Source organism: Rhinopithecus roxellana, chromosome 12 (assembly GCF_007565055.1).
Source record: "Rhinopithecus roxellana isolate Shanxi Qingling chromosome 12, ASM756505v1, whole genome shotgun sequence".
NCBI lineage: Eukaryota > Metazoa > Chordata > Mammalia > Primates > Cercopithecidae > Rhinopithecus > Rhinopithecus roxellana.
Genome location: NC_044560.1, coordinates 60826338 through 60850257, shown reverse-complemented (window position 1 = coordinate 60850257; position 23920 = coordinate 60826338). Strand labels below are relative to the sequence as shown.

The 23920-nt window shown below is 35.5% G+C and overlaps 1 protein-coding gene across 2 annotated transcripts in view; it reads left to right on the top strand.

Annotated features, from left to right (window-relative positions):
- The window catches only part of ADGRL4 (adhesion G protein-coupled receptor L4), a 119684-nt gene extending 100150 nt beyond the window's left edge, over nucleotides 1-19534 (top strand). The window contains exons 13-15 of one of the 2 annotated variants that reach the window (XM_030913079.1): nucleotides 16841-16932; nucleotides 18327-18495; nucleotides 18803-19534. In XM_030913079.1, coding sequence (XP_030768939.1) covers nucleotides 16841-16932; nucleotides 18327-18495; nucleotides 18803-18865 — 324 coding nt within the window. In that variant the 3' untranslated portion in view covers nucleotides 18866-19534. The remainder of the gene's footprint in view (nucleotides 1-16840; nucleotides 16933-18326; nucleotides 18496-18802) is intronic. The other variant, XM_030913080.1, reaches the window with a different exon arrangement.
- The last annotated feature ends 4386 nt before the right edge of the window (nucleotides 19535-23920 follow it).

Genomic DNA, 23920 nt, shown 5'->3' with positions numbered 1-23920 from the left:
AAGCTGATCTACTACAAGAGGGAGACTTTCTTTGAATCAGTCTTTCTTAGCCATTGCAGAGCTCTTGTTCTACACAGCTGAAGATATTTAAACTTCTCTATAAGTGTTTGTCATATCCCTCTGTCCCCTTTAATATTCCCTGCAAAATATGAGTTACAAATTTTGAGAGAATGGACTGTCTGCGTGGCTTGGTCTTGATTTCTTTTTCTCATATGGAAACATTGTGCAGTCTAGTTGCAGGGCTTCCCAAGGAATAAACATTTAAGATTCTTTTTGATGCAAAAATCATTCCTCCTGATTGTATCTAATCAAAATGACAACCAGCCCAGGCAAACAGGGACATGTGGATACTTTACGTAGAAGTGCACATTCTAGACCCTGTCTGCTGCTCAGCTTCTTTTTTCACGAGCTCTCCATATTCAGTCACACTGGCTGCTTGAGGCGTCCTGAGAGGTTCTGTGTACCTTCCCATCTCAGCACCTCTGCACTAAAACATTCCCTATCACTTCCTTCTGTTCATACCTCCATCTAGTTACCACTCATTTGTCTTTCAGATATCAACTCAAACAACACTTTTGAAGGAAAGTCCTGCTTGACTCATTAGTTCATAATAAATCTCATTGTTAAATTCTTTCATAGAAGCCCATTTTTTTCTTTTGGAAAACTTTTATCATTCTATAATTACACGTGTGTTAGTGTGAATAACCTATTAATATCTGTCTTCTCGAAGGAGTACTGTAAGCTCTGTGAAAACAAAACCTTATGGGTTTGTTCCCAGTATATTATCTTTAGGAGTCAGCATGTAGAATTCACTCAAGTAACACTGTTGAATGAATAAATGAATGATGCACCAAGAAAGATTACTCAGAAATGATATTTCCTTCCTTGAAATGGAAATTTAAAGAAATAAATCATCATGGACATGAGATTATTTTGAAAAAAATTTTCAGAAAAATATGTGCAGCATTCATTATAAACTATCACTTTTACTTTATTTACTTTTTCTTCAGAAATGATTACTATATCTACCTACATATATCAATCTATCTACCTACGACATGCTTTCAGTAGGAATTTTAATGCTGAGGTTTTACACTGAACTGAATGAAATGAAGTGCTGGCCAGACAATGTCAGAAGTTTTCAAAAGCAGTATGGACAGTGAAGAGAACAAACAATGGGTTCTTTCCATGCCCTGAATTTCTAATATGTAGATGGGGATAATGGTATCAACTCTAGATACAGAGATACTGTTAAAAAACAAAATCAAATTATTAGAGCATTCTTTAAAAGTCAGAAAAAGACAATTCTTAATAATTTGGGGAACATCTTACATCTCTTCTATTTTTGCCTTTTAAATGAAAATTTAAATTGGCAATAATTTTAGATATACCTTTGAATTTAATTGCATAAGTTCTGTTTTAGTTTCTCAGCAAGCAACTTACATAAATTTATATTAAAGTTTTTATACCTTAAAGCTTACAGTTTTATAAACTTCCTTTAAAATGTTTGATTCTTACTAACTTCTGTTCTTGTTTTCTATTGCAAGTATATACAAGAAATATTTTTCATTGCTTGTATCTTAATAAGAAAGAGTTCATTGTGTAGTATTCATTGTCACATTACATCAAACAAACAATTACATTGTTGCAAATGCTCTTCACATGCAGTTGTTCTCCTTCACCTTTATTCCTTTCCATGGTTTAAAATCATCTACACTTAAAAACCAGTGATAAAGATAAGCCCATGTAGCTCACTTACTCCCATGTGGGTCACTTTATTCTTCATGGATACAAATGTCCAGTTCTCTCTGCCTTTTGATTCTGTTTTTGAGACTTGTAAATTATTCCCTCAAACACTGAAAAAAAAATACCACTATTAAAATATTCCTAACGGAAACATGTTAAAAATATGAAGTGCTAATATTATCTTAATGCTTAAAATGATTATGTATTAGGATGGGATTTTAGCCATAATTAAATAGAGCAATTATTTAGCTATAACATGAGGATTAATTTCCTAATAGAGAAATATCCTGCCAACTTGTTGACTAACAATTTAGTTGCGGCCTACCAGTGTGCCCAAGTCTTAGATTAATGAATTTATATCATAAAATCCATGAATCTTTAGTTTCTGTTAGATGCAAAATATTGAAGGTTATTCAATGTGTCTATCCACATCAACAGATGTAACTTTATTATTTTTCCCTACTCAGAGTTATTCCTGGAGAATAATTATATTTGGATAATTTTGGCTATATCTCTTTGTTTCTATTTTCATATGTAGTATTCTGTTACTAATTATATACTATTATGTCACAATCTGCAAAATATGAGACAAAATAAAAATGTAATTTTTCAAAATGTTTAGTCAAATTAATGGCTAAATGCTCCTTTACAAAGGTTATTAAGGATACCTGGGGTTTAAATATAGAGTCTATCCTTTACCCTTTTATTTATTCAACAAATGATTATTGAGCATCTTGTATACTACAAACACTGTTCTAGGCCTTGAGAATACATCGCCGAATAAAACAGAAAACAGTCTTTGTCCTTGTGGACCTTGGATTCTAGAGCAGTAGTCATCAAAGAGCATGGTTTGTTTTTGTAAATAGTTTTATTGGGATACAGCCACACTCATTTGTTTGTTTATGTATTCTCTGCTTTAATGGTGTGGCAGAGTTGAGTAGTTGTGATCAAGGCCATATGGCTCTCAAAACCTCAAATTGTTATTTTCTTCACCTCTACAGAAAATGTTTGCTAACCCCAGCTCTATACTAGAGAAATGTAAGAAAAGGTAGCTATCTGCTCTCACAAAATTCCCAGAATTTCATAACAGATTAATTATGAATATTTTTCTTATATTCCAGGTACTCTGTGGGTTACCCTTTGCAATATAGTTATTTCTTTCTTTCTATAAATTTCTTGAAGGTAGCCAGGTTTATGACCTGTAAATTACAGTTCTACCCCAGAGAAGTTTCAACAGAAATGAGGAATTGTTTACACAAATGATAAATGCTCAACATACTCTTGAATTATATCCATTTCAGTACTTACTTTGCTGACATCACTTTAGAAGAAAGTCTTGAAAGTGGAAAATATTTCCCTCCTCTATATTAAGAACATATTACCCAAAACTAAAGACTGACAAATGTAAGTTCTGGTATTTTAAGGTGCTATTGACAGGTCCAATGAAACCGTATCACAAAATAATAATTATCCAATTATCTAGTTGTTGAATAAATATATATTATATGTATTTTTGGTCACTTCAAATTTTGAAGACAATATGGAAGAACCATAATTCTGTATAAGCGTTATAACCATTACTGATAATAATTGATGTTTATTGAGAACTTAAATATTAGGCACTCTTCGGAGTACTTTACATTAGTTATATAATTTAATACACACAAACAACCTCTAAGTACCAATACTATCCATGTTTTACACACAAAGAAAGCAAGACACAAATAATTAAATATATTAACTTTCTTGTAAGTATGAGAACTGGAATCTGAACCTATGAGTGTGGCTTTAAAGTCCATTTAGTCCATTTATTTTGAAGGTGCATTTGTTGCTTTCTTAAAACTGTCATATCATATAAGAAAGTGGTTTTCAACCATTTTTGACTAAACACCCATCAGTAAAAAGTATGTACCTCACTAAATGTATGTTTATATCTTGAAAATGTCTGTCATTTATTAGTTTACTAATATTTTATATAAGTTATCTTATACAGCATATAATGTATATTGTAAAACATACTTTAAAATATACATTTAAAGAATGAAAGATGAAATAACAATATTTAAAATAGATCAATATGATTCTCACTAAAATATTAGCATTTCTTTTTTTAATGAAATATTGATTATACTTTAAATGCAGCAATTCAAAGGTATAGATCTAAGTTCAATACTTGGTTTAAATGACTATCAGGGAGCTGAAACCTCAAAAATACATTAAATCTGTACTTTCACATCAGGTGTAGCAGATCTACAACTCTGGGTACTCTGTTCTAATACTTATTTCTTCAAATCTTCAGTAATGTTTTATTATTGCACTTTCTAAGAAGTTTTTAATGAAGGAGTATATAAAGGAACACATTGAAATTTGGTGCCATTATTTTGTTTGTTTTCCATGTATTACTTCATGGGTTATTATATTATGTTCCATGTATTATTTTAGTTAATTTTATCATGAAGAACAGAGATTTTCTTCAATAGCACATGATTTTTTTTTTTTTTTTTTTTTTTTTTTTTTTTTTTTTTTTTTGACGGAGTCTCGCTCTGTCTCCAGGCTAGAGTGCAGTGGCATGATCTCGGGTCACTGCAACCTCCGCCTCCCAGGTTCAAGCAATTCTCCTGCCTCAGCCTCCTGAGTAGCTGGGACTATAGGCACATGCCTCCATGCCCAGCAAATATTTTTAGTAGAGACGGAGTTTCACCATGTTGGCCAAGATGCTCTCAATCTCTCGACCTCGTGATCCACCCTCCTCGGCCTCCCAAAGTGCTGGGATTACAGGTGTGAGCCACTGCGCCTGGCCAATAGGACATGATTTTTTTAAAACTTCCACTATTAAGTAGAAAACATTACTAGACACTTCTAAATGTTTCATGGATATGCATAACTTTAAATATGACTGAAAACTGGATCTAAATCCATGCTTCGAATTGTCGTCTTCATACTTGGAGTTTTGTAATACCATTTAATCAAATCTGATTAGATCTTCACAGATTTTAGCCATGATGGGCTTATATGGACTTGTTACATAGACTTGAAGCCTGGCTGGCAAATAACACACTTCAGAAGTAAGAAAAACATCAGTTTGTCATTTTCTTGTTTGTATTTTCCTTAATAGTATTAATTTTAACACAGTGCACTTGGAGACATCTTAAGTGTTATTTGTCCATTTCATTAGGATTACTTTATTAAAACTAAATAGTGTGTGCTGACAGGCATGTATACAATATGATGCAGTAGGTTGAAAGATAAAGAGGGGGGACTTCTCCACCTTGAGGAAGAAATACCAGCTTCAGAATGGCTCAGATCTGACATGGGACTCCACTCCATAGAACATGGAAAAAGTGAGGACACTGGTGTCATTCATTTTTAAGTATTAAATTTTAATTTTTCCTTGGGAAAGTATCAATTGGAATTCAAATGTGTTCTTTATGTACCCCAACTGATATTTTTTTGACAATCCACTTTGGAAATCACTCTCATGAAATGATTATACAGTTATATTTGGACTCTAAAGGATGGAAAGCTTTGTTGTTAACCAGAACAGGAAAAATTACCACCTTCTTTAATCCCTTGACCACAGAGAACAGTGAGGACACGTGTCTCCAGTAAAGGATAATTAGCACAGTGCACTAAATCCTGTTGGCTGTTAACAAGGCCTTCATCACTGGTATCATGACTAATTTGAATGAACACTAATGCAAAATAGTTAACCATATTAATACTTACTAATATGTTGTTCTTCTCCTTTATTTCTCAAAGGCAATAATTGTTAGCTACACATGTAAATACATGTTTGTGCAATTAAATTCTTAAAATTGTAGATGTCAGTTTAGCTTCTCTTTATTGTTCCTTCATATGTAGTTTGGTAGCTTTGTAAAGTGCTCAGGAGCATAAATTCTATAACCTGTCTACTAGATATGAATGTTGGCTCTGTTACCCCCTAATTGTATTACCTTGGGCAAGTTATTTGACCTCTTTCTGCCTCTGTTGCCATAAATGTGAAACAAATACAATAATAAGAGCAACAACAGAAATAATAATGGTAATGGTGACAATATTAAGGCAAAGAATGCTTATCCTGTAAAGTTGGTGAGAGGGTTAAACAAATTCATAAATAAAACAGACTTGGAACAATGTCTGGCACATAGAAAGCACTCAATATCAGCACTCAGAAATTTAATTTTGGGAGGTGTGGAGGTGGTCATTTACTTGAGTTTCAGTATAACAGTAGTTTTTAAGTACATGCAGAATGCCACATTATCTCAGAGCGATTATTCATCTAATTGGGTTCCTCTGCAGTCAATGCCTGGTAAGACAACATTGCTGTTTACTAAAGTATAAATCTCAAGAATTCACTGCATTTTTATGATACTGTTACTATCCCAGAGTGATCTATTAAAATTTTTCTCCTTTTGTGATATAAAGAGCCTACTTGAATATATTTATTATGGTTTCAGATGTTTCAATGTGTTTCATATCACTTAATTTTTTTTTCACGTAATTATAGACTGCACTCCCATTTCTCTGAGGTCTGCTTTCTGCTGAGCTGAGTGTTGGTAACCTCAGCAGAGAAATATCTTTTAGCTCTGTAGATATTCCCAAGTGTGCTAAATCCTGACCCTAGTGAGTGCTGAACATGATGAGGCTCATGGTGTTAGCAGAGAGACGCCTCCTAACAGTGTCATGTAGCTGTATGGGGGCTGAAAGTTATTCTATCTTTTTTACAAATCTGACAGTAGGTGACCAAACACTGGTTTCATACTTGCTGTGAATTTTCACAGATGTACTAATACCATTTTATACCTGTGCATTATACATTTTATTTCTAACCATTATTTTACTAACAAAAGGTGTTTATCAGGTGCTGGCTCAATCCACTGCTTTCATACCCAATTGTACCATGTGTACCAAGGAGTTTCCAAGGAGAAAGAGTTCTGCCAAGCCCAAATGTATCATTTTCTGGGTTCAATCCTTTTATGTGCCCTTTCATAGACTACATACTTTTAGGACATTTTATCAGTTTTAACATATACACATATATTCAGTTTCCTCAATAGTTGGAACATCTAAAAATTTAGCCCCTCTTCCTTTGAGGTCTCTTTCAAACAATTATAGATCAGCCTGTGTGAAGAGGGTGACATCATTGGGGTTTTCCACTAAGAAGCCTATGTCCTCAGATTACAAAAAGATCAGATGTGAACAAAACTTGAAAGCTATGAAGTTAGGGTTGACATGCCGGATGCCAAGTGTAGTTAAATTTTAGATAAACAATGAATCAATTTTTAAGTGCAAATATGACCCCAAATATTGCATGGAATTAATATTAATATTGGGAACCAAGATACTGGTATCCTATATTTTTATTTACAAGATCTGGCAATCCTATGTGAAGGACATATAAAGTTAAGAATTTTACAGAAGAAATATGGTAGGTACTATAAATTAGTATTTATTTTAAACTGGATTTTAAATCTTACACAATTTAATATTAAGTTAAACCTTTTAAAATTTAAAATCAAGTTTAAAATAAGTATTAATTTAAAGATAATAAAAACAATAATTATAGGGTATTTCGTTTATATACATATACACATTGTATTTAGCCCATTCTCACACCGCTACAAAGAACTACCTGAGACTGGGTAATTTATGAAGAAAAGAGGTTTGATTAACTCCCAGTTCCTCAGGCCATACAGGAAGCATGGCTGGGAAACTTTCAATCATGAAGTGAAAGAGAAGCAAGAGAAGCAAGTACGTCTTCACATGGTGATCAGAGAGAGGAAAATAGTGAAGGGAGAGGTGCTACACACTTTCAGCCAGCCAGATCTCATGAGAACTCTATCACAAGAACAGCAAAGGGGAAAGTCCGCCCCCAAGATTCAATCACCTGTACCAGACCCCTCCTCCAACACTAAAGATTACAATTCAACATGAGATTTGGATGGGGGCACAGAGCCAAACCATATCATACCTACACACACATATATGTACATGTGCATGTATTTCTCCCTATATTAGTTTTCTATTGCTGCTATAACGAATTACCACAATTCAGTGGCCTAAGACAACACAAACGTATTATCTCACAGTTCTGTAGGTTAGAAGTCTGGGTGTAGCATGGCGCAGCGGTTTTTTCTGCTTAGAGTCTCAATGGGCTAAAATCAAGATATCAGTGTCCCTGGAGGGAGTGGGGAAGAATTCGTTTCCATTTTTATTCAGGTTGTTGGCCAAATTGAGTTCCATGCAGTTGTGGGACTAAGGCCCCATTTCCCTGGTGACTGTGAGACGGGGCTTGTACTCAAATCTGCAGAGGCCTCCTACCTTCCCCGACTCATGATCTCATTCATCTTCAAAGCCAGCAACAGCTGTTGGTGTCTTTTCCTGCTTAAATTTCTCTGCCTCCACTTCACTTTTGCCTTATCTCTCCCACCAAATCTCCTCTGCCTCAAAGGCTCATGTGATTATATTGGGTTCAACCAGGTAATTCAGGATCACCTCCCTATCTTAAAGTTTATAACATTAATTATATCTGTAATATCCCTTTTGCCATATTCACAGGTTCCAAGAATCAGGGTGTGGACATTTTTTTGGGGGGGGGGGGCATTATTCTGCTTTACACCACCCAATTTTCTGATACTCTGTGATAAGCATTGTAACTAAGGCACTTAATATGGTAATCTCAATTTCCCAATTGAGAATGATTAAGAATGGTTAAGAAAAAAAAGTAAATCAGACAGAAGACAAAACCTGTACTACTTTGATTCCAACTTAACTCATGGACAATTAATAGAGCATAATTTAAATTTTTGATGTTTAAATTAATAACTACATAGGTCCAAGCATGGTGGCTCATGCCTGTATTCCCAGCACTTTGGGAGACCTCGGTGGACAGATCGCTTGAGCCCAGAAGTTTGAGACCAGATTGGGCAATACGGCAAAACCCCATCTCTACTTAAAAATCCAAAAAATTAGCCAGGTATGGTGGTGCACACCTGTGGTCCCAGCTACTTAGGAGGCTGAGGTGGGAGGATTGCTTGAGCCCAGGAGGTTGAGGTTGCAGTGGACTATGATTGCACTGCTGCACTCCAGCCTGGGCAACAGAGCAAAGACCCTGTCTCAAAATAAGTACATACATACATAGCCATTTCTGCAGTGGTATAATGATTGAGAATGAACAGCTGTTGTATATCGCTATTCAGTAGGCCAGTGAATAGAAACCCATCCATTGTACATGGCAAAAGCAGGTCTGTCATAGGCCAGTTGACTTAAAGGTAATAAAACTATTTGAAAGAACAAAGACGTTGTAATTATGACACATCCTTAAATGAACCAGATTCTGTTGGACACATATGAAAAATTTAAGCATGGGTCTAAACGTGCTGTAAGAGAAATCTTTTCATTTTTTTGGATGAGATCTAACATCAGCATATAGATGGCTTCATCAATTATTGAGAAAAAAACTAAGAAAGGAAAAATAACTGATTGGGATGCTTCAATTTGAAGTCTGATTTTGAAGCCTTTGGGTTGAATGTACCTGTAGGTCTAAATCCTTCAGAATTCGTTGTCATTTTTTCACCAACTCATCTACTTAAATTTCTTGTTTTTTTTTTAAAGACGCTTAAAAATTTTTAACATACTGTCAAACAACAAAATGTATATACTAAGCTTTGAAATACATGAAATATATGAGCTGCATGTATCTGAAGTTAAGAAACAGGTCTCTTTATAGATAAATATCACTTAAGATGAAACAAAAATGACTTTAAATTTAAAATATCGCTTTATCTCAAAGGTTAAGTGTTCATGACTTTGAGTGATTTTTTTTTCTTCACAGCTATTTTTATTTTCTTCTGTATTCTGAAGTGCAGCATTGAATTTCAAAGTTCTTATACTTGCCATCTAAAGTCCTTGCCCTGTTTATTTCTATCAAAATATCATGGAACCCAAGTTGACAATCTAAAATCGTTAAAAAAAAAAAGAGAGAGAGAGAGAGACAAAAGTGATAATGAAGGAATGTTCATTTATAAATCATTAGTTATCCTTGGTGCTTTTGTGGTGCTATTATTTAGAGATTAATAAAGGGACCACAGTGAATTAAATAAGCACACACAGGTATGCACTAAGGAGTAAAAGTGCATCTCATTTGAAAAGCACTATTTTCTTAATTCAGAAGAATACCAGTGATTTTTCTTACATTTTAAAGTATTACCCAAGTCTGCTATCATGATGTTAGACACTGTTATGTAAACAGTGCTGATAGTATGTTTTTTTGTTGTTTGTTTTTCGTTTGTTTTTTTTTTGTTTTTTTTTTTTTTTTTTGAGACGGAGTCTTTCTCTGTCACCCAGGCTGGAGCGCAGTGGCACGCGGTCTCTGCTCACTGCAAGCTCTGCCTCCCGGATTCACACCATTCTCCTGCCTCAGCCTCCCGAGTAGCTGGGACTACAGGCTCCCGCCACCGCGCCCAGCTAATTTTTTGTATTTTTTTAGTAGAGACGGGGTTTCACTGTGTTAGCCAGGATGGTCTCGATCTCCTGATCTCATGATCTGCCCGCCTCGGCCTCCCAAAGCTGATAGTATCTTTCTAGCTGCTCAACCCAAAATGCAGACTTTTATCATCTATTCTCCAAGTCATTACCTCCAGGTTAACTGAAAACTATTTATTATTATTAGAAATGCTTTCTAATTCTTTATCATCTTTTTTTGAGGTATCCTTTTTTTTTTAATCTCACCTCAAACGCTTCATACTTATTTTATAAAATTCCCCAAAGATATTTTTCCATATCGTGTAAGCTTTATTTCTACCTCTAAGTACATAAACTTACGTGCCTTTAGATGTCTTTAGGTGATACTGATTCTTTATTTATAGCTTTGACACTGTTAGTAAAAGGATTTAAAGTAGCTTAGGGCACAGACAATATAAAGGAGTAAATATGAGTTTTGCCAGTTACCTCAAATTTGCTGAATATTTTAATATGACATTGGGGGTAACTGGGCAACAGGGCATAACTGGGAAAACCTATATTTTTCTTGATTTACCCTAACGTTGCTGAATATTGTAATATGACTTTGGATCGTATAATTCAGGAAATTTTGAATAATGAAAGAGAAACATTCTAAATAATTTTAGATAAGTATTTTTCTAGTAAAAGTATTCTGAAACAAAGTTAAAGTAAAAATTTGTTTTGACTGTTGTTAAATGGCATGGGAGACTTTATTCAGGACTGTTGTGATAGGTGTCAAAACTATGTCGGGGGAGGTATATTGGCCCAACGCTGAAATCGGGATTTATAGCCAAGGTGCCAGTTAAGGGTAATGGAATAATTACTGAGAAGAGACAACATGGGTAAGGTGAATTCTTGCTAAACTGACTTAACAGGATTCCTACTGAATGGCAAGCCAGGGTGACCAAATATCAAGGATGTGAGCTAAAGAATTTGACTAGGTATTGAGAATGATCAGGTATCAGAAGTGAGGAGATTCTCTCTAAACTGACTTATCAGGAATTTTACTAAAATTGGACTCCACAAGATCAGACACTGAAGCCCAAGGTCAAGGCTTACCTAGTTGTGAAGAGGGCTCACAGGAACCTGGCTCGAGCTTGGTCAAGGAGAGTGTCAGTTTTTTAATGACTAAGGCAAGGGAAGAACGTGTTGGCATACAAAGTTCGCATTGTGCAAAACAGTAAAGAATACTCGTCATTCTCTACATTTCCATGAAATTAAACTAAGGTCTGATTTTATCATTTGAGTTTTGGTTTTTTAATAGAAGTACATGGCACCGAGTATGTAGGCAAGATGGCATTTAAACAGAGTGGTGAGGGAATGAGCCATGGGAATATCTTAGTGCACAAATTCAGCTGCCCTATGGCATGGTGCATGGGGTACTGGAAAAACTATGGCGAACTCACTGTGAGTGGAGTGAAGTGGTCAAAAGATAGAGAAGTAATGCTTGGGGGAGGAGGTATAGCAGAGATCTAATCATTTTGTGTCCAGAATTGATGGGTTCTTGGTCTTGCTGACTTCAAGAATGAAGCCACAGACCCTCACAGTGAGTGTTACAGTTCTTAAAGATGGTGTGTCCGGAGTTTATTCCTTCAGACATTCAGATGTGTCTGGAGCTTCTTCCTTCTGGTGGGTTCCTGGTCTCGCTGCCAGGCATGAAGCTGCAGACCTTCCGGGTGAGTGTTACAGCTCATAAAGGCAGTATGGACCCAAAGAGTGAGCAGCAGCAAGATTTATTGCAAAGAGCAAAAGAACAAAGCTTCAACAGTGTGGAAGGGGATGGGACAGGGTTGCTGCTGACTGGCTCGGGGCAGCCTGCTTTTATTCCCTTATCTGACCCCACCCACATCCTGCTGATTGGTCCATTTTACAGAGAGCTGATTGTTCTATTTTACAGAGAACTGATTGGTCCGTTTTGACAGAGTACTGATTGGTGTGCTTACAATCCTTGAGCTAGACAGAGTGCTAGATGGAAAAGTTCTCCAAAGCCCCATCCAGCTCAGGAGCCCAACTGGCTTCACCTAGTAGATCCTGCACAGGGGCTGCAGGCAGAGCTGCCAGCCACTCCCGAGCCGGGCCTGTACTCCTCAGCCCTCGGGTGGTCAATGGGACTGGGTGCCACGGAGCAGGGGACTTCGCCCGTTGAGGAGACTCAGGCCACGTGGGAGCCCACGGTAGCGGAGGAGCTCAGACATGGCGGGCTGCAGGTCACAAGCCCTGCCCCGCGGGGAGTCAGCTAAACCAGGCGAGAATTTGAGCGCAGCACCGGTGGGCCGGCACTGCTGGGGAACCCAGTGCAACCTCCGCAGCTGCTGGCCCAGGTGCTAAGCCCCTCACTGTCCTGGGCCAGCGGCACCGGCAGTCCACTCCCTGTGCGGGGCCGCTGAGCGCTTGCCTGCCGGAACTTGCACTGACCTGCGAGCGCCACTGGCAGCCGCCGGTTCCACCCCTGCCTCTCGCTCCACACCTCCCCACAAGCAGAGGGAGGCAGCTCCCGCCTCAGCCAGCCCAGAGAGGGGCTCCCACGGTGCCATGGCAGGCTGAAGGGCTCCTCAAGCGCCGCCAGAGTGGACGCCAAGGCCGAGGAGGCGCCGAGATTGAGGGCTGCTAGCACATTGTCACCTCTCAATTTCAGACCTTAAAATCCACTGTGCGATCTTTTACTTTAACTCTGAATGACATAGGAAGCCATTGGAGGATTCTGAACAGGGAAAAGATGTGGCTTACATTTTAGAGAGATCAGGTTGAGTGCTGTGATGAGATAGATTATAGGAAAGTAAGGACGGCAGAAGAGAGATCAATTAGGAGGTTTCTGAAGTAGTGCAGAGGAGGCATAATGGTGGCCCTTTTCAGGATAGTGTCTGTGGAAATGGTAAGCAGTTGGTGGTCATATTCTGAATATGCTTTGAAGGTAGAAACAAAGAGTTCACTGGTGACTTAGAAGAATAAGATAACTTTTTTTGAGATGGGGAAGATTGCAGAAAAAGATAGGTTATTTGTGGGAAAAACAGCAGTTTGGTTTTTGACTTTCCTTATTTATTTATTTATTTATTTATTTATTTATTTATTTATTTATTTATTTTGAGACAGAGTCTCACTCTGTCACCCAGGCTGGAGTGCTGTGGTGCCATCTTGGCTCACTGCAAGCTCAGCCTCCCGGGTTCACGCCATTCTCCTGCCTCAGCCTCCCAAGTAGCTGGGACTACAGGCTCCCGCCACCGCGCCTGGCTAATTTTTTGTATTTTAGTAGAGACGGTGTTTCACCATGTTAGCTAGGATGATCTCGGTCTCCTGACCTCGTGATTCGCCTGCCTTGGTCTCCCAAAGTGCTGGGATTGCAGGCATGAGCCACTGCGCCCAGCCGACTTTTCTTTAACTCACAGTGCCTATTAGACTTCCAAATGGAAGAGTTAGATTGAGCCTAAGGACAGACAAAATGCACATGTAACATTAGAATGAAGGTTTACGAAGTACCTGCCTTGGGACTTAGCATTTAAACCCGGATTTAATCAGTTATAATGCATTAGTAGATCAAATAATGAAGGGACAAAAAATATTTTATGGAGAAAAACAGCATAGGAAGGTTTGAGGAGTTAAAAAAGTGACATTCCTATAAACAATTGATAAAGGCGGCTGGAGTATACTAAACAAAGTGAAGAGTGGCGTGAACCATTGGATCTGAACACCTAGGAAGTGGGAATACATAGATACGTCCAATGATTGACGTTCACAGTGATCATTTATTTCTCCGTGTTTTCCTCCTTTGCTTCTACTGGTCATTCAAGACTGGCTTAAAAATCCCTATTTAGGGTGCAATCACCTGGGTTATTTCATTACACTAAGTAAACAACTACATAGTGCTTTCTGAATCTTGTTGCACTTGCCTGTTTTCTGGTCATCTTCTCCAGCATACTATAAGTTCTTTAAGAAGGCCTATTGTACACGAATAATTATGGAACAAACGAGTAAATTAACCTTTGCATTTCAAATAAAATCTAAGTGATAATTGTCCCTGTCCTCACCCAACTCATGACATGCCACTCTTCGCTTTGTTTACTATACTTCAGCCACCTTTATCAATTGTTTATAGTAATATCACTTTCTTAGCTCCTCAAGCCTTGAGGATTTTCCTCTGCTGTTTTTCTCCATAGAATGCTTTTTGTCCCTTCATTATTTGATCTGCTAATGTATTATAACTGATTAAATCTGGGTTTAAATACTAAGTCCCAAGACAGGTACTTCCTAAACCTTCATTCTAATCTTACATGTCCATTGTGTCTCTCCTAACAGTTTTAATGTGAGAATTAATAGCATTTATCACAGTTTGTAGATTTATAAGGATTGTATGATTATTTGTTTACTATCTGTTTCTCAATAGTATCTATGAGAACAAAAGACCATGTCTGTTTTAATCATTAATAGGTACCTAGCCCTTGCCACTGCACAAGACACTTTATAGGCCCCTTAAAAAATTCTTAGCATAAGTGAAAATAAAAAGTTCCACATATTTATATTATTATCAATGAATGTGGATTATATAATCAGTATGTTTCTGATTTTTGGATAACAAAACTATAACACCTTTTGATAAACATGTTTTAATCTGTTTTCTCTTACATTTGGGAAAATATGTGCTAATGGAATAAGAATTAGTCTCCCACTTGCCCAGCAGCACCTGGGTTTTATAAGTATGTAAACATTTTCCACTTTTTACAGAAAAAATGTACTTTCAAGATTTGGATCACCTCAGGGAATGTTCCATTTCCTCTCTTCACTAGTTCAGCATGTGATGTAGAAGAGCATATCCAAAATGAATGTGAACTTCTGAGAAACCATTAGTATGAGCAGCTATTTTTCAAAGTCAGTTTTATTGAAAACAGAAGTTTAAGAAACTTAAATAAATTACTAATTTATGCGGAAATTACTATTATGTGGAAAATTTGTGGATCTAGAGAACAGTTTTTCTTATCATTTACTTTATCTTCTAACTCTTTGTTGAGATAACAAGATCAATATAAACACCTCATAAAAATTATTTTAAAGTTTTCAAACCAATAATGGTTAGGCATATATTATTTAGACTAACCAAATTTTACAACTCTTATTTATAAATATATGTGCATATATTTATAAAATTAAAGAGTTATTTCCAAATTTATACAAAGAAGCTATAGCTATTGAAACCTAGAAAATACTAAGTATTCCAGCTTCGTGAGTTTGAAACACTACTTATAAAATTAAATATTATTTAATTGTCATTTCAGTTAATTATTTGAACATACAAAGAGGATGGAACTATCACCTAAATCAATTTAAATATTATTTATCTCACCTCTGCAATTGCTAAAGTATGGAGGCATTACTATAATTAGGATTAATTACTCATATAATTAGAAGTAATGGACATTTGGAAACAGGAAGAAGAGACTAGACCCCTTATTCCTCTGAGATTTCCTCTCAAAGACCCCTCCATACAAAAGTGACAACATGAAATTCTCAGGCCCATTATTTTATACTGCTGTTTGTAATACTAAAATATACTAAATTTCATTTTGAGAGGATACATAAAATTCATTAGAATACAGAAAAAAGAAATGTTTGAAAACTGTAAGCTTCTGAACTGCTAGTAGAAGAATTAGCTGAAAATTATGATGTTGCACCTTGCTGTTGTCATTTCAAAGGGTCTTTGGAAAAATCTGCTTGAATTAATAAAATATATTTAATAAGGGATTAGCCTTCCAACTATTTCTATAATATTTAATATTTTAAATTATTGATATGCTCATATTAGAATATATATACATTTAACATATACCCCTCATTTAGCCTTCTAACACTGCAAATATGACTTGTAGGTCTTCAAAACTACAGAAAAAGGAAAATAAGAGGAAACTTTTCATAATGCAGTCACAATAAAAATGTTGACAACTCTTCGATTCTATTTAGCTCGTATTACAAACTATAAATAATAGACTGTGTTTATTAACATTTATTTGCCTAACAACAGACATTTAATTCATTGATTAACATTTTGAAAGCATCCAAGGTTAAATCCAAAAAATAAATATTAACATTTGTATTAGGAGAGAATCTAGATAAATCATGTGAGAGAAAGTACATTCAAACATTTCCTCACAGTAGAAATTGAGAGTGCTTTGCTGAGTTTTCTTATTTCTTTTCAATCTTTCAATTTTTCTTTTCCAGTCTAAATTTTTAAAGGGTTGACAGAATTATCACTAATACGTTTCTTCAAAGAAACAGTATATAATTTACTGAACAAAAATTTGTTTTCTTTAGTGTTTATACACCTTTCCAAACCAAAATTTACCTTAATGTTTATATTAATCGTATTAGTGGCAGCAGATGATTCTCATCAATCTTTATGTATGAATGATAACATCTGAAGAAGTTTCATAAACAAGTTGCTTTCACTACCGCTTGTACTGATAATATTCAGTGATATTGTAAAGAACTATATAAATGCCATGATTTTTAGTTCCTATCTTATTGAAATCTTTACTATTTATTTTCTGAATATGTATCTAATTTAAAGTGAAAACTATCTCTTCTTTGAAATTAATTCTTTTTCCAGGTTAATCTCTTGGCTTTTGGAGTTATCATATACAAAGTTTTTCGTCACACTGCAGGGTTGAAACCAGAAGTTAGTTGCTTTGAGAACATAAGGTAAATGTGTCTTTGAGTTCACTTTTTTTTTTTTTTTTTAGTAATTAAAAGCTTTAGTAACTCAATAATTTTGGGAATTATTTTTAAATGATTTCATACTTTACCATACTTAAAAGACATATTGGAAAATAGCATTTAGTATGTATATTAAAACTACAATTACTACAGATTAAGTGGTAAGAAGCAATTTTTTCAAACATACAACCCTTTGAAAGGGAAAAGATGATGACTGTATTTTAAGGCAAGGAAGGCCTTAGTGATTTTCTTTTGTAAAATGTTTTTCAGAAATTAATAACTGTTTCTTTCTTGTTATTCCTAGTTTGCATGTTGTCATGACTTTTCCTTTACACCCACCCCCTCCACCCCACCCCCTGCTTTAAAACTGATTTATTGAAACCTTGAAAATGATTTGTTCAGGAAGAGCTGAATTATGCTATAGGGAACACTGGAAACAACGTACTATTTGTGTTGCTTGGGAACACTCCTGTAGTTTCAATACTTTGCACAAGATTTATAGTTGGGATTTAGTAAATGTTTGATCGATTACTTTCTTTTAGTCCTCACCAGTTATGGTTTCATGTAGTGTACTGGTTTTAATAAAGTTGAAAATGATTCATTTTCTGAGGTATACTGCTAAAACATCTACTGCAACGAAGAATGATTCGACTAAAAATGAATGAGAGAATAATCATTAGTTGCTTCATTTCCAAGGCAGTGTCCTTAGTGAGCAGGATAGAATATTGTCTTGCCAAAAGTCACAGGCATTCTGCTGAAAAGATTTAAGAGTGAGTGTGTGTGTGTATTTTTCTTTAATTTTTAAGAAAACAGTATTCTGTAATGAATTTATCTTGACATATTTTTGTATTGCAAAAGCAAAACAAAATAAAACAAAACCCTATTTTTACATCCTACACATTCTTTTCTTCTAAACCTGAAAGGAAAGCAGAGCCTCCTTTGATGTCATAGATATGTGCTGACCCCAGTCCACATGGTATACTTTTCAGAGTTTCTTAGGGAATATACTTCCTAACAGATATATGTCTTACCTTCAGGAATTCCTGCAACATTACATTTGAAATCAAAGCATGCACACTGCAGTACACCCGATAAAAATATTTTAAGATTAAGGAAATTGCTTACTCTTAAACATAATTCCATGTTTTGATACTAGTAATTTGACTTTGGAAGCACACCCCTGCCATGGTTCAGTAGCATACCCTAAAGGCTGTCCCATTTAACTGCAGCACAACTTAGCAGTTTTGAAATTCTATTGGGTCTTTGTAAAAGGTTTCTTGGTTATAGTGAAAACTCACCTCCCACATAATTTGAGTAATTTGGGAGATGTGTTAACTATACATGGCTTTCTTCACTGACGCGTTTCTAATATGTGATAGGTCTTGTGCAAGAGGAGCCCTTGCTCTTCTGTTCCTTCTCGGCACCACCTGGATCTTTGGGGTTCTCCATGTTGTGCACGCATCAGTGGTTACAGCTTACCTCTTCACAGTCAGCAATGCTTTCCAGGGGATGTTCATTTTCTTATTCCTGTGTGTTTTATCTAGAAAGGTAAACAATTTCTTATTTTGGTTGAGTCTAGTATATTCATGTAGCATCAGTTGCCAAATTGATAGAAAATTCTTACTCTCATAGATTTATAACTTCTGCCTTTATTGCCTAAATCGCTTAGCTGTTCATAGGAAAACATGCTTTTAAAAGAACCTTGATATTAGAGATATAAATATAACTTAAATGAACATATTCTGAGCTATAATACTTTAGAAAACCACATATAACAATTTATTGTGATTTGAAAAAAAATTAAATGTGATTGTTATGATTAACATTTCTTCCTTTCCTTTTTTCTAATTTTTAGATTCAAGAAGAGTATTACAGATTGTTCAAAAATGTTCCCTGTTGTTTTGGATGTTTAAGGTAAACATAGAGAGTGATGGATAGTTACAACTGCACAAAAATAAAAATTCCAAGCTGTGGATGCCCAATGTATAAAAATGACTCATCAAATTATCCAATTATTAACTACTAGACAAAAAGTATTTTAAATCAGTTTTTCTGTGTACAGTATAGGAACTGTAGATAATAAGGTAAAATTATGTATCATATAGATATAGTATGCTTTTCTACGTGAAATGGTTCTGTCAAAAATACTGTTGCAGATATTTGGAAAGTAATTGGTTTCTCAGGAGTGATATCACTGCACCCAAGGAAAGATTTTCTTTCTAACACAAGAAATATATGAATGTCCTGAAGGAAACCACTGGCTTGATATTTTTGTGACTCATGTTGCCTCTGAAACTAGTCCCCTACCACCTTGGTAATGAGCTCCGTTACAGAAAGTGGAACATAAGAGAATGAAGCAGCAGAATATCAAACAGTGAAAAGGGAATGACTGTTAAAATAATAAGATGTATTTTGAATAAACTTGTTTTTTCTGTAGACTAGCTGAGAAATTGTTGAGATAAAATAAAGAATTGAAGAAACACATTTTACCGTTTTGTGAATTGTTCTGAACTTAAATGTCCACTAAAACAACTTAGACTTCTGTTTGCTAAATCTATTTCCTTTTCTAATATTCTGAAACAAAAAAGGTTTACCTCCACAAATTGAAAAAAAAAAAGCAAAAAAAAAATCTGTTTCTAGGGTTAGACTGAGATATATACTATTTCCATATTTATTTCACAAATTGCGACTTTGGATATTTAATCAGTAAAATACAAATGTGTCAAGGTATAATATTGTTTATGCCTATCAATGTAAAAACAGTGTAATAAAGCTGAAGTATTCTATTCTATTACCTTTCAGTGAAGTGAAAGTTATACTATATTATTAGAATATTTGAATCCTTTATTATTTTTAATTTTAGAAATATTGCAGTTCACATTGCAATATTCCCTTTTAATTTACTATTTTTAAAGCGGTATTATAAATATCAAAGTATTTATAAAGTGAATTGCTATTTTTTCTTTTCAGAAAAGTACATATTTAAAATTGTTATTGTTAACAATGTGTAAACACACTTAAAATTGTTATTGTTAACAAAGAGATCATGGAGAACTATAGAGGTTTTCACAGTGGATCCATTTTCTGACCATTTTCTACTATCTATTAAATCATATCTGCTTAAATATATAGCTTCTATCTATCTTTAAATCTTCTCATTAAAATGTAGAAGCAGTGACTTTGATCTCAAAAATAGGTAATTTTTCTTTGCCTACCTGTAAAAGTGTGCCAATACACTAAATTTGTGATTTTAAATTAATTTCTCCAGCTGTTGAAATGAAGCCTGCCAAATCTTGCTCTAACAAATAAAATGTTATCTAAATGAAGCAATTCTGCTACAGCTTTGCTGAATTCCTGTTCTCAAGAAAGATGAGCTACCTGCCAAAGGGTCTTTTACATTTTTAGAGAATCCATGATAATAACTTCTCATTATCTTCTAATTTCTTACCTGGTAAACCTGTGACCTATTATTATCAGTGCCATTGCAGGATAATGTTCTAGAAATGTGATATTGAAAATACTCATCTGTTTAATAGATGTATTCAAAACTTCATGTGGTAGACAGAATAATGTCCCCTCCCAAAAAAATGTCCATGCCCTAATCTTCAGAACCTCTTAATATGATAGATTACATGGTGAGGAGAATTCAAGTTGCAGATGAAACTAAGGCTATTAATCAGCTGACCTTGAGATGAGGAGAGGATCCTAGATTATGCGGGTGGGCCTAGTGTCATCACAGCATCCATATAAGTGAAGGAGAGATTCAGAAGGAGGGCAGGAGTTGCAGTGATGCAGTGTGGTGCAGACTTTACCAGCCATTGCTGGCACGGAAATGGAACTCCACAAACCAAGGAAAGAGGACAGCCTCTAAAAGCAGAAAAAGGCAAGGAAATGTATCCTTCCCTGGCATCTCCAGAAGGGACTCAGTCCTGCTGATACCTTTGTTTTAGCTCAGGGAAACCCATTTCAGACTTCTAAACTCCAGACCTATAAGATAATAAGTTTATGGTGTCTTAAGCTTAGTTTGTGAATAATTTGTTATAGCAGCCATTAGGAACTAATATGATGGAAATATTTATGTAATAAGATATTTGGAGATGAACTACTGTTCAAATCATTAGGGCAAGCGTTCACCCAACTGTCTTCTTTTCATCCACCTTTCCGTAGATATCGTTGGACAAAGCTTATATTTGCTAGTATGACAGTTAAGAGCTTCTCATATCTACTTCCCTCCCCAGTTTTCATTTTTGCCTGACAAGTTTATCCAGTTATACCAAACTGTTTATCTTTCTCCAAATTTGCCATGGTTTACTGAATTCTCCTTTTCTGGAATTTCCTCCTTGTGACAATCATTACTCTGGCAAATATTACTTGTCCCTAATGCATCTTTCTTTAGGAAGCCTTCTCTGACTCACACAAGGAATTAATCACTTCTACCTTTGTCTCACCACTCTTATCTATTACTTATCTATTTAACAGTTATTACACTGTATTGTAATTATTTAGCCCAGCTCAGGACATTCACTGGATGGTGTTTTGTTGTTCCTTAAAGACAGGTACCCTTTGTATTTTGGGTTTCATGAATCAATGTTACTTATCTTCTGTTGCTTCCGGACCACAGGTTTGACGTCATAACAGGTCTGCACCCCCTGAACAATCTGGCCTTTGCTCTTTTGCTTTACCTATTCCATTCTGGAAGCCCGCTTAGCCAGGCCTTTCATGCTTGTCTCACACACACATCATGCAATTAGGTGGAAAGGGATGACCCGGCAACTTCAAATTAGTAAAGTAGAGAAGTCAGAGGAATTAGGCCAGCAATATAGCCTTGAGCATGTATTATTCAATTCAGCTTTTTCAGAAAAGACATTGTTGGAGGATTTGTAAGGAGCTTTCCAAAATAGTAAAAGTCATGCTTCATTTTCCGTTTGGTTGTCTTTCCTCATGTTATTCCTTATTCCACTTTCTCATTTGATAGTGAGTTAGGTAAATATTAAGATTTGAGACTCAACCACCTTAACCTGTAAAATATATCACAAGATCATCAGTAAATACTAAATTACAAACTCTTGTTTTCTTCATAAACAAGGGGGAGTTGTAAAATCTCAGAAGATTCAATCAAATAACTCGATACTTTAAGCTTGGCCTAAAGCAATGAGATGGACAGACACCAGGAAAGTATAAGATAAATTCTCTGACTGTGTAAAAACTTGCTATTAACTAGAGGTGTAATAATCCCCTAATAAAAAATATCTGTTGATTGGCTGATTACACTGTAGTTGAGAAAAATTTATTTACATGCAATATAACACTTAGATATAACATGAGGGTCTATGAACAAATAATCCACAATCTTCATACTAGGCATAACTCACAAGACTTTCATAATTTGATGATGACATCATTTCTTCAGTCCTTTTCAATTTAATGCCAGCCCCATAAAATTAAATGCTGACTCTGCATCATTAATTTTCTATATATTCTATCTAACTTTCTATACACATCTTCACTGCCCTACAAAATAGGGTCCATTTGTAGTTATCACATTATTGTCCAATTTCTCCAACATGAAATTTTTGAGGAAAGCATGAATTATGAATTCAATATGAATCCAGAAATAGCACCCCATTGTTCAAGTTTTCCCCCTACCTGCAATGTCTTCTTGATGCAAATTTTACCCATTATTCAAGACTTCACATTATGAAGCTCTCTGGTCAATTTGGTCCTTATTAATTTCCACAATCACTACCACTATAGCACTTACAGGGTGTACATGATAACATAGCACTTAATAAGAATCATTGTAAAGTCATCATTCAGTGCTCAAGCTTCAGATTCCTAGGTTTTAGGTTATAGATAGGAGTTAAATAACTTAGTAAAGGCATTTAAAGAAAATATTTCTTCCTTGAACGTTGATACAGTTTTGAATAGTTAAACTGTGCTATCCCATTTAATTCTCACACTAACATATGCAACTCTATCCTTGTCTTTTCAATATGAAAAGTGTCTAATGTCACACAGGTAGGAAATAGCAAAGTTAGTTTTCAAACTCAAAGCTACAGCTCCCCTATAGCTGCTCCCCTATAGGAGCTCTCACAAACTTGCTCAGACTCAGATAAGGATTGAAAATGGCTGGATTCATACCCAAGCTTTCTGCCTCTGTAGGGTATATTCCACGGCTATACATTTGTATAGTGTAAGGATAATATTCCAGTTTACAATTATGTTCTCTTGAGGCTAGAGGAAACATGACATACTTTTTTATTTTTTCTTTGAGACTGAGTTTTGCTCTTGTCGCCCAGGCTGGAGTGCAATGGCCCGATCTCAGCTCACTGCAGTCTCCACCTCCTGGGTTCAAGTGATTCTCTTACCACAGCCTCCTGAGTAACTAGGATTACAGGCATGCACCACCATGCCCAGCTAATTTGTTGCAATTTTAGTAGAGATGGAGTTTCTCCATGATGGCCAGATGGTCTCAATCTCTTGACCTCATGATCAGCCCGCCTCGTCCTCCCAAAGTGTTGGGATTACAGGCATGAGCCACCACGCCCAGCCGACACACTTTTTTAACATGGGATTTTAATATCTTTTCTACATGCATCTGTGATTTGAAATAAGTGTATAGCATAAGTTTTAAGTTAAAATGTTTTTATTATTTTTCTCTCCGCTTTGCTACCCTTTCCTTGTACATTTATTCCCTTCCTCCATTCCTACTCACACTCTCAACCAGGCAATTCATGTTAACCAACTGGCATATATTCTTGCATATTGTTCTTCCTATTCATATCATCATATTGAGAACATTAATATGACATCACATTACAAAAATGTCTATGTTGCCTGCTTTCCTCACTTATTAAATTAACAAGTTTATTAAATTAACAAGTATAGCCCATTAATTCATTTAATGGCTGAATAATATTTTGTACTGAGGATGTACCATAATTGCACAGCTAATATACAATCTGAACTAATG